The 12,096-nt window shown below is 34.8% G+C and overlaps 1 protein-coding gene across 1 annotated transcript in view; it reads left to right on the top strand.

Moving 5' to 3' along the window:
* LOC107602556 (otoferlin-like) overlaps window positions 1–12,096 on the top strand; it is a 66,412-nt gene that overhangs the window by 29,568 nt on the left and 24,748 nt on the right. Inside the window, exons 4-5 of the mRNA XM_016295087.1 lie at window positions 7,150–7,249; window positions 8,859–9,055. Coding sequence (XP_016150573.1) covers window positions 7,150–7,249; window positions 8,859–9,055 — 297 coding nt within the window. The remainder of the gene's footprint in view (window positions 1–7,149; window positions 7,250–8,858; window positions 9,056–12,096) is intronic.

Genomic DNA, 12,096 nt, shown 5'->3' with positions numbered 1-12,096 from the left:
GCTTCATATATTTCTCTGTTCACGCTCCACTTCATCTGCCAGTGAATTCAACGATCTTATCAGATCTCCAGCCGCCATGTTTCAAACGATCCAAACGTACCAAGCTTCCGCCAATCCCTGCCTTGAAGCAATGATTGATGGAGGGTGGGCGTGGTCAGCTCGGAATGCATTTTCAAAGCCGCACTGAATTTTGCTACAAATATCTCACGGCGTCATGATGAAAATGCAATCCCAAGTGTTCTAACTGTTAGTCTAAATTCATTTAGGACAAATAGCATTTAAATGATCATTGTGCTACCATTTCTGCTTGGACATGCTACACATATCAAATCAATTTGTGTTATACATTTTCATTTTAATTTCGCAACTTATAAAGCGTTCAAATTTGCATGCAATGTACATATTAAGACTACTGTTGGAAATGGCAAATGTAAATTATATAATTTAATTTTCATTTTGTTTTTGCACCAAACTTTGCAAGTATGGGTAATGGAAAATGAAAGAAGAATGTCAGAGGATTTCGATATAAGCCAAGAGGAGACTGGTTTTCCTTTGCTAAAGTAAGGAAACTTTGCTTCCTTTGCTCCTGTTAACAAACGTTGGTTTTCACGAGACTCACCGGCACATGCGCAACGCTGAACTCATACGTCATCCGCCCGGGGCTGCTTCCGTGTACAACTGTTGGCGCAAGCTACATTAAAGTGATTATTATTTTTGAATATGGATATTTTTCTTACAAAAACGCATCGATTCGCTACAGGAGGCCTTTGTTCACCCCAAGGTTATTTTCATAAACGAAAACTGAAACTAACACTAAAACTATTGGTCAAAAAACATTTTCATAAACTGAAATAAAAATAAAAATTCAAAATAAATGAAAAACTCAAACTAAACGAAACTAACAACAGTAATGGAAAAACTAACTAAAATAAAATAACAATTAGCAAAAATAAGTAATCGTGTTCGTGATTTAATAAGCTCTCATTCTATGCCAGAAAATCGGACTTGTGGTTGTTTAGGGAAATACCTGTAGATGGCGCTTCATGCACGTGAGCTGAATCCTAAGCGGCTATTCACAGAGGATGCGTTTTTGCAATTTTAAAAACAAGACGTGGGAAATTAAATGGGAAATAACTATGAAATGGGAAATAATAATAATGCACACCTTACAGCGCACGGACGTTTAAAAGCGTGTTTGACGTGCGAGAACAACATGAGAGTAAGTTAACAGACACATAATTACAATTTTTGGATGAGCTGACTTCAGTGAATAGTCATTTTGTCACGCTTTACGAATACTATGGCAACGTCCGCCTCGAGTCCATGACACGAGCACCGCTTTGACTGTACAAAACGCATCCAAAATGAGAGAAAGCGGCAGCCGCATGGTGATTTGACAGCTTGCCATGTCCTGTGTAGCTTTAGAACTGGTATGATTGCGTTGCTCGTCTGCAGAAGATCCAACAAATTTGTTGTTTACAGAATTTCAAGGACGATTACAAGGAACAGATTTCCTCAAATCCAGCACTGGAGGGGTCATTGTCCTGCAGAATTTAGCTCCAACCCTGATAAAAACTCAGCTGCCTGTAGCTTTATAGTACCTCTGAAAACCTTTACATAAGTTGCATATTTTGGGTTTTTGTTCAATTGTAAACAATTAATTTATTTTCATTATTAAGAGGTTTGCACAAGAGTACAACTTTGCTAAAATTAAATGTCTTGCTTTGGTATACACTGGAAGTGTTCCGTTAACTCTGCTAAACTATAATTACTAAAACTAAAACTGAAACTAAAATATATAAAAACTAAATAAAAATGTGTTCACAAAATAAAAACTAAACTAAAACTAACAAAACCATTAATGAAACTAAATAAAACTAAACTTAGCCCCCCCCCGGAGCCGTGTGAGACACTTTTTTCATGGATGGGCGCTTTTTATTTAACTTCTTTTGGACTGATGCATGCAACACCCGCTGAGTGGCATTAAACAGCTTGAAAGATCAAAGACCATTTTTAATATAACTCCAACTGGATTCGTCTGAAAGAAGAAAGTCATATACACCTAGGATGACTTGGGGGTAATTTTCATTTTTGGGTGAACTAACCCTTTAAGACTGGTTTTGTGGTCCACGGTCACATTTGCTATCAGATCAGCTAAAAAAGGTTTATTGACACACATCTCTATATATTTAAGAGGCTATTTTTAGAAAATACAATGTAATCAAGACATATACAAGAATTATTACAGTCTTAAATTTGAAGAAGATATGTTATTTCCATCTGACCATATATGACCTCATAACTCATAATGGCTGAACTCTTTGTGACGCTGGTTTTCATAATCATGCTGTTTTGACAGTCTAGTAGCATGTGTAGACAATTTGAGCCTTTCTGGTATTTTGAGATATTATTACACATGAGAACAGCAGGGGTGAGGCCATCCTACTGCAGGTTTTGTGCTGTAAATAATTTATTGTATTTTATATATTTAGTATATTTGAAGAGTTCAGATGCAAAGGCTCTTAAGTGTTGTCTGAAATTTTCATCTAAAATGAGCATTTTTATCAGGCTCCTATATTTATGTTAATTTATTTCACTTTAATGGCATAGAAAATGACCTATACATTGCCATTAAAGTAAAATTACTGAACCTAAACATAGGAGCCTGATAAAAATGCTAATTTTAGAAGAAAATTTCAGATGGCACTCTGAGGCTTTTGCATTTGAACACTTCATTTGTTTCTTTTTAAGTAAAGTGTTTGTCTCTACTTCCCAGCACAGTTTGTATTTATTTTGAATTTTTAGATTTTAAAAATAATTTTTAAAACAATGATTTGAATGTTTCTCTTCAGGTTTATAAATAAATTAATAAGATATTTTAATTATAATGTTTTAATATTTTCTTGTGTCAGTATTAAAGTCATTTTAAATATTAGTTTATTACATTTATTATAATGTGTATTCTAATTTACACTTTATAACATTCATGAGATATGAGTGAGAGAGCAGACACAGGATTGAGGTCCATCCTATCAGTTCCAGTTCCAGTATTTTCTAGAAACTTGTTGATGGAATGCAGTGCTCCTGTTTTTTTTACCTGTACCTGTCAGTATTCAGTCTGTGAAGTTTTTCCCCCACTGCGCTTTTTCTGAAGAAATGCTGTGGTGTGTTTCCATCCACTGTCTTCCTTCAGTGGTGGTGGAATGGCTGACAGTCATTACTAGCTGTTCTCCACTGAATGACGTGTAAATTCTGTGTCCTGAATGGTGTGACACTCCTGCTGATGCAGACGTCAGTGTGTGTAGTTGTATATATGGATAACTTCCTGACGTTTCTCTAGAATACATCAGATTCTAGATTGAGTTGAGATGTTAGGTTGCAGTGGTGCTAACAGATTCTCTGTTGCTCTTGCTTGTGAGTGAATCTGATGTCTCTTCCAATCTAAGTCAGTTCCATTTCAACAGGTCTGGCTACATCGACGTGACTAAGTAAATCAACAGCTGTCGTGGGCGCCAGTAGAAAAATCTACCACGACTATTAAGTTAATTTAATTATGGTTTGCAATCAATGGTCAGCGCTTTGTTTTGTGTTATCATAGGCATTGTTTTAAGTTCACAGATATCTATTGTGGTCTCAATGACACCTGTGAATAGATCACAATGTATAAGAAAAGCATCTGCTGAATAATTCACATGCCATTGTGACATATGTCAACCACGCAGCTCATTAGCTATTTGTTTGTTATTTACAGATGTAATTTCTATCCATCATATGCATTACATACTGTAGCTGACTGTATCGACAAACACCATGTGATATCTTGTGCTTTGCAAACTCAGTAGGTCGGGACAAAACACCAGGTGTGAGACTGATGTGTAGCTCAGAAACTCTATCTTCTTTATGCAAGACTTAAAGGTTATACATTAGAGATGAAGATTTCCTATCCTTGGGAAGATTCATTCAGCACTGCTGTTGTTATTTCATGAACAACTGACCACCAGGTGGTGACATTGTAGATTTCTGCAAAGACATTAATAGGATGCCATCCTGCAATTATAGTCAATATGAGAAGAAATCAATTAAATCAAAAGATACAGTAATGTTACAAAGTGTTCTGCTTCAGATAATTGCACTTTTGCACTTGATTTATCAAATAATTCTGAAAAAATGCATCACATTTGCGTTACTTGAGCACCAAATTAGCATATAAGAATGATTTCTGAAAGATCGTGTGACACTGAAGACTGAAGTAATGGCTGGTGAAGGTCCAGCTTTGCCATCATGGGAATAAGTTACATTCTAAAATATCTTAAAATTGAAAACATTATTTTAAATTGTAATAATAATTTGCTGTATTTTCGATCAAATGAAATCAAAGAGATAGAGAGACATTCAAAGAGAGAGAACAGTAGATAGAGAAACATTTAAACATCTTACCGAACCCCAAACTTTTTAACAGAAGTATGTGTATGTTTTAACCACTCACCGTGTTAAAAAAGGTAGTAGGGAGTTAGTTTAGAAGTAAGCCTGGGTTTGAATCCAATGACATGTAATGCTTTATGTCAGTGGATGTATATCAGATGTTGGTCTGCATTTTCATGCATTTAAATTAGTGATATCACTGGAAGAGAGTGCTGTGCAGGAGAGAGCACTGCTGCTCTATATCAGGATCTGCTACTGATGACAACTACAGCGAATATGCAGAAAACCTTCAAATTCTGTCTCCAACATGGCCACTCATTATATTACTCACTAACAAAGTGAAAACTCCTTCTCGGCAGGTCCTTGGTATTAGATATGTCCCTGCTACGATATGTCCTACTCAATGTCTGTGGTGGTTATGGCCTTCACAATAACGGTAAAAATAAAATTAAAAACAGTAAAGTAGTAAAAAGAAGTCAAAACTGATTACAATTATTATTTAGATCACATATCGGAACTTCAGAAATCAACTTGACAGTGTCATAGGGTTTTAGTATGCTGTAGGAGATTAACGTGGTAAAAATGTTGGAAAGCAATTTGGGAAAAACTGGTAGTTGGGTAATGCTTGAAAAACATGTTTTTTACCGTAGTAAATATGGATATTTATGGTTGTGAATTCTCCAGTTCTGACCGCTACAACAAAAGACTAGTGACTTGACAAGGCAGGACGCAGTAAATTATGGAGCAGATGAAAGTCAATTGTCTGTTGTTTGTTCAGGGGATCAATAATGTATGTGGGGTCTTTAGAAAAGTTGATCGGGAGCCAGAACTTGATCCAGGATCAGTGAATTATTCACCTGTGGATGCATACAGTTCAGTGACAGTCAAAATGTCATTATTTCACCACTGAACTATCAATCACGATAGTCTTTTTTCCCTTTATCGAGTCCTTCTAGCTGAACAAGCGGTTTAGGGTGGTTTAATGTGTTTTCTCATCATATTCACTGACTACATGGATAGACCCGCCTGTCTTTCTCTTTCTGACAGTGATGCAGTAATAGACAAGAGAGAGTATGTGTACTCTAACTACATGTGGCATTTAATTGGTCAGTCCCGAGCTTCTGATTGCTTTGGTTCACTGCCTATCAGTTTTCATAGAGAGTTGAGTTAACAATCAGAACAAAGACACATCACTATCGCCCATGTGTTTGCTGATCTTCTTATGTCTTGATTTGTGCATCTGTGTGCTTCTAAACTCATGACAGACGTTGTGGTTACGTATAAAGCATGTGTTTGTGTGGCTGGAGAGATTGCATCTTTCTTGTTGTAATAAAGAAATTAAACTTAGTTTTTATTGGAAAATGTCTACATTATTCATAGAGGGGACAGTATTCAGTATTGATTAAACAATAAAAAACTAATTTAATAATGTTCTTTTTTTAACAGTACAGCCAATTTACTAGTATTTCCCCAATTTTTTTTTATAACTAATGCTGTTAAAGGCTGTTTCCTAACTAAAAATAAATAATAATAATAATCTTGTAAACATTGTAATTCTTTTTATATATATATATATATATATATATATATATATATATATATATATAGACACGACACACACACAAGGATAACAGGAACTAAGGAGCGAGGAGACGAGGAATATACAAAACAGTTTTTAATCCATGGAACACAGGGTACATAAACACAGAAGACAGCAGGAAATACATCCACGTAACAAGTAGACCAGACAAAAGGGAAACTGAACAGGCAGGAACTTAAATACAAAGGTAATTCATAGAACACAGCTGAACGGAATCACAATTAAACTAAACAAAGACAGGAAAATGACCAAATAAGGAAACACAGAAAGGCACATGAGGAGCAAAACACACACAAAACACGGACCAGAGTCTGATATATATATATCTTTTATTTTATTTTATTTTTTTAAAGAAATTAATACTTTTATTCAGCAAGGACAAAATAAATTGTTCAAAACAGTAATTACTTGTAATTACTATTAAATTGTTCACAAAAGATTTCCTTAAAATAAAAGATGATTTACCTTTCTATTTATCAAAGAGTCCTGGAGAAATGTATTACAGCTTCCACAAAATAATTAAACAGCACAACCATTTTCAAGTCTGATGATAATAGTATATTTTCTTGAGCACTAAATCAGCATATTAGAATGATTTCTAAAGGATTTTTAAAGGATGAAAACTGAACCTTGTCATCACAGGAATAATTATGTTTTAAAATATAGAAAAATACATAAGTTATTTTAAATTGAATAATATTTCACAATATTACTGTTTTTGCTGTATTTTTGATCAAATAAATGCAGCTTTCAAAAATATTACCAACTTTAAACAATAGTATAATTAATCATGGCTGACTGCTAATAACAGTAGCAGTAAATTTATAAAGTTTAAAAATAGATATTAAAAAAGCCGTAAAGATATTGTCTTTGAAGTTCATGAAATCTATCTAAGCTTTGCATACTTTAATATTTTATTTCATGTATAGAGTCTATATTTGTGTGTGTGTGAGTGTGTTTCTCACAGTTTTGTTATTTTTCATTGTCTTTGTAGTTGTCACAGTGTATCTACAAGACCAAACCACCCTTTTAAGTTCAGTGCACATTGGGCTGGACCAAAGTGAGAGAAGGAAAGTGTTAGACTGTTGTTAAACACAGCTGTCTGACTGATCTTTTTGTGTTTGCAGGTTAATTGGCACTTTCCGCATGGTTCTACAGAAGGTGGTGGAGGAGGGTCACTTGGAGGTGTCTGACACTCTTATTGACGACAATAACACAGCCATACGGGTGAGATGTGAGGATCGCAGGCAGTGTGTGTGTGCATGTTTATGTTCTGGTCTGACAGATCAGAAATGCTCTTTTTTCATATAACACACACACTCACAAAAACATCTATTCACATATTTCACCGCAGGGGTCTGTTTTTTGCCAAACTTGCACAAAAATGTTGTTGTCATGGTTACAGATATACTCGGAGGCTATAGAGGACTGTTCAGTTTTATTTCTCTTTTTCATGTGCAGGTTGATTTCTGTATGGGTCCTGCTCATCTGTGTTAATTAATTGCTTGATTAAATAAAATCTCGGTTTAAGTGGTGTTAAAATTAAAATGATTTTCTCTATTAAGACACCTTTGATTGCTGATCTGCTGCATTTTCAGCCAAGATCTTACCAACAAAATAGTTTGGTCATTGCTCCTTTTAAACATTTTTAAGCTAAGTGGATTATTATTAATTCATTTGCATTTGCCTAAATGTCATTCAAAACCTGATTTTTTTCCCCACAGCGCAACACAGAAGGAGTTATTATTAAATTGTCAAAGCTGTTATGCAACACAATGCATAGTGATCACTGGCTGGTCCTTGGTCATCTTTTATCTTGCTTAGGGTAATGCAAACTAAAAAAATAAATAAAAAAACCTCAAACTAAATTAAAATATTGTGGATAGGAAAATAAAAACTTTCTAAAATGAGAGAAACACATATTCTATTGGTTGCATTACCAAGAAAAGTCAATCTAAACTATTCACATAGCGTTGAGTAACGCTGTGTCTGATGTTTCTCCTCCATTTCTGTTTCATACTCGACCCAGAGCAATACTTAACATTATTGTAACATTTTTATGATTTTTGCATCAAAAAAGCAACTTTTAAGAAATTTTACTGCTTTTATTCTTAGTCTTTGATGGTCCACTTGTACTTACTAATACTCTGCAAAAACTATAAAACTGATTCTTTATTTTTATTCATTAATTTTTTTCTGTTGAGATGAGACATCAGCAAAGCGTGAAATTTGTATTGGTTAATTAAAGCAGGGGTTATATCTAAGTAAAGTTGCAGCAGGTCTCAGGTTCCCCCTATTGTATGACTTGTGCCCTTGGGAGAAGTGACCGTAAGGCAGTTGACAGGGATAAGTTGGACTGAGGCTAAATTGTTCCTTGTTCCTTCTAATGAGTTTGTAAACATGAGAAGGAAAGGGTAACTGATGCTGACAGACTGATACTGCCACATGGGTTAGCATGACCCTAACCCTAACACTTAACTCTAACACCTAACCCTAAACCTTTCTTCAGCTTTGTCAGGATTAGACAGATGTCTTAATTGCTTGTAAAACCTGTGAACTAGTTAGGGTTTACTTAGTACTTAATTTCTGTTTTGTGCAGAACGTATTTTAAATAAAATGTACAATAAGATATACGTGTATTTCAGGTTTTTCAATAATAGATAATAAACGTTTGTTCTTGTATTATTTTATTTTATTATATTATGTTATATTCAGTAGTCTACTTGAAGACAAGTAAAAAAGTGAAATAAATATGTACTGTGCATATAATTTTTTTTTACATAAATATGTATAATTAATTTAAGTTATGTTTTTTATTTATCATTTTGTATTTCAGACAAGTATTTCCATAGAGATCAAATATCAGACCATGGATGGGCGTGTGAAGGTGTGGAGCGATGGTGAATTCCTTGATGTTCCAGATGACTGTGATGGAACTTTCCAGTTTGAAACAGACAGTCTACTCTCTGGACGCAGCCAGAGCTCCGGGACGTCACCTGGACGATCTATCCACGGCATTCCCACATTCCGCAAGTAAGTGTCATCTTAGCCAGCCTCAGTTAAAACAATCACCCTCATCGTCATCCTCTGTATGCAGTGGCACAGAGAATTCTGTGATGATAATAGTGATGAAGAAGATAATGAGGAGGAAATTAGATTAAGTATTCTTGCCTATTTATTATATTTGTCAAGTTCAGTCAAGTGAGTATAGAGACATGCAATGTCATGCTTAACAGGACCATGGTGTTACATATATATATATATATATATATATATATATACTTGTATACAGCAATATATACAGCAAAAAAATATATATCTGACCTATATAAAAGAAGTAATCGAACTAAAAAATATACATTTGCTCATCGTATTAACAAATAATCTTATTAGCACATCTTTTTCACTGTGAGGACATTTTTTGCTGAGTAATGAAGACATGGATGTCTGGAATGTGTGGGATGCATTGATTTCCACTAAGCCTTCCAGTCTCCACAGGTCTACTGATCTATATACTATAATCATACACAGACACAAGTGTACTCCATCATGGTTTGTGCATGGGCACCATTAGTGTTTCTGTGTGGATGTGTTTACATACTGATGCATATTTATGATTACTGCTCGAAAAATCTTTATCGGGAAAGTTGTTTAAAGTTACTACTAGGTAAATTAAAGCAGCCACAAGAGATCTGTAGGTGGTTTTGGATTGTTTTGAAAGCCCCATTTCATTTAGTAAGTATTCGATCAATAAAGCGTATTGTTATTAAAACAAATAGTTATTCTGGAATTCAAGTATTCCTTCAAATCTATCTTTGTTTTCTCTTTAGCAAGTGTTTTATGAGAGCTGTTTATCTGATTTCCTTTGCTTGCTTACTCTCTTTTTTTTTCAAGTAAATCTCTATGAAGACAATCTATTTAATTTAAACTTAAAATTTTCCATATTATTGTGACTTCTTATGTCTTCACTCAGGATTCAGTCTCATAATATAAAGTGATGCTTCTAGTTTGAGACAATTTGTGTCTATATGCTTCTCTGTTCATGTTGCCTCTGGATATGGGCCTTATCTTCTTTCAGGATAATTTCTTGTTAGAGAGCTATTATTAATACAGCAACTTTAGCATATATTAATTTAGCATTATTTAACAGAGTAAAAGAGAAGAGACATGGAGCGGAGAAGACAGAAGGAATTGTTCAGGTCAGAATAAATAGGATGTGATATGAAAGTTTATTATGCATTGCATAGTTGGGATAGATAACAGTTTCTATGTCAGACAAACAAACACACACACACACATACACACCAGAAAAGTCCATTTCTTTTCTCCTCTCCTTTTTGCACACTTGCAAGCAAGCAATGCATATGGAGACCTTATACAACATATTTTCTTTTTCTGACCAGAAGGCGTGAGCACAAAACCATTGTCTTTCATGCTTTATAGATGACTTTAGAGCTCACACAAAAAGTTTGCTACTCTTTCAAAGACCTTGAGACTCTTTGAAAACTTTGAGCCTATGTTTTTTCATTCCAAGTTTCTTCCTAGTTATGAACTGAATATAATTTTAAGAGTCTGGCTTTACTGCTACTTTGCATTCTATACCAATTAGCGTCTTTAACACTTTGAAGAATTAATATTAATTACAAAATGTATGTATTTTTGTATCTACTTATAAATGTCTGTAACAGTCTGGAAACTGAACAATTATCTTTTAAGATATTTCATTTAGACACTTAAAAGTTATTTTAACCTTATGTAGTCATGCTAATTGTTATGTTAAGTAATTAAAAAAAGGTTTCCACAGTTTTTAGGTTACTTGACATTGACATTTTTAATAATGTATCCCGCTGTCCTCACTTGAACCTCATTCCTGGTGCTGTTTCATTATTGATTACAAGTCTTAGTTGTACAGTTTTACTTTTAAAAGTGTGTGAGTTTTTTTTTGTTTCTCTATGAAGAAAGTGTGTGTGTGTTTGTTGTACAGCTGAAGTTGCTGGGACCCAGTGGGACATGGTGAAACTTCTGATCTGAAGTAACTGCTAGTCCTCTCTAATGACTAAGACACCTCTCTCATCTCCACCTCCCTCTCTTCGATCTTTCTGCTTGATCTCTTTCTAGCTTTTCTCTTTCATTCTTGTTTCTTTCCCTATAGAGTCACGAGTCTTCCTACTTGAACTTGCACTGAAACTGTGCTTTCCATACTCAGATATTCTGTATATACTGTAACAGTCCAGTGTCCATGGGCAGTTGCAGGAAATAGAATGCCTAATACAAAAAAAAAACACACATTTTATTATTCGCAAGAAACACTGATTGATGTTAGTCTATTTTATTTTGCATCAGGCAATGCATCCTGTGAATTGCAGGGCTGCCCTGACTAAATATGTCCAGTTCTGTCTCATTGATTGGACTTTTGTTTACGAAGACTGTGTTTGTTGTGACTTAGTTGAAGATAGTATCAGCTTAATGATCAGTTTAATTCATGCCAAAATCCAGGTAAATCCTTTTCCCAGTATTGGACTAGGTGTGGCTTGTATCCAAGGCTAAATTTAAATGGCTGTGATGGATTTGCATTACTATTGGACTTGTAAATGTGTGATGTATCTAAATTTTAGAAGGGTTTTGTTCATTTTATTTCACATGTTACTTGAAGAGCACCACAAAAAGCACCTGCAACACTGAACCAGCTTGATAAAGCTTTTGATACCTCATTTGGACCATCCAGCTTCTATCAGCCTTTTGAGTGCAACATCATTATCATATAAAGGACATTGCATGTTTATCTTCAGCACTAGAAGAGGTGCTTTCATGTTTAGTAAAGCAGAAATTACCACCCTGCTGGGGGGAACAACAATTTAATCGGGCCTGAGGTGGTTCACTGGTCACACAGCTTGGCTCAGCTATTTATGCCGGTCCTTTTTGATGGTTTTAGGGGTTTTGTGAAATTTTTGTCTGGACAGGCTGGCTGGCTGAATAGCGAAACCTAATGCCAGCTTGAAGACCAGATAAACTGGTTTAAATCATCTAAGACCAGCTAACCACCTTAGGTTGGTTGAAACTGTTAGAATTGCCAG

Source organism: Sinocyclocheilus grahami, unplaced genomic scaffold (assembly GCF_001515645.1).
Source record: "Sinocyclocheilus grahami isolate Dianchi unplaced genomic scaffold, SAMN03320097.WGS_v1.1 scaffold15.1, whole genome shotgun sequence".
Taxonomy (NCBI): Eukaryota; Metazoa; Chordata; class Actinopteri; order Cypriniformes; family Cyprinidae; genus Sinocyclocheilus; species Sinocyclocheilus grahami.
The sequence above is the reverse complement of the archived record's forward strand: the minus strand, read 5'-3'. Positions and strand labels throughout refer to the sequence as shown.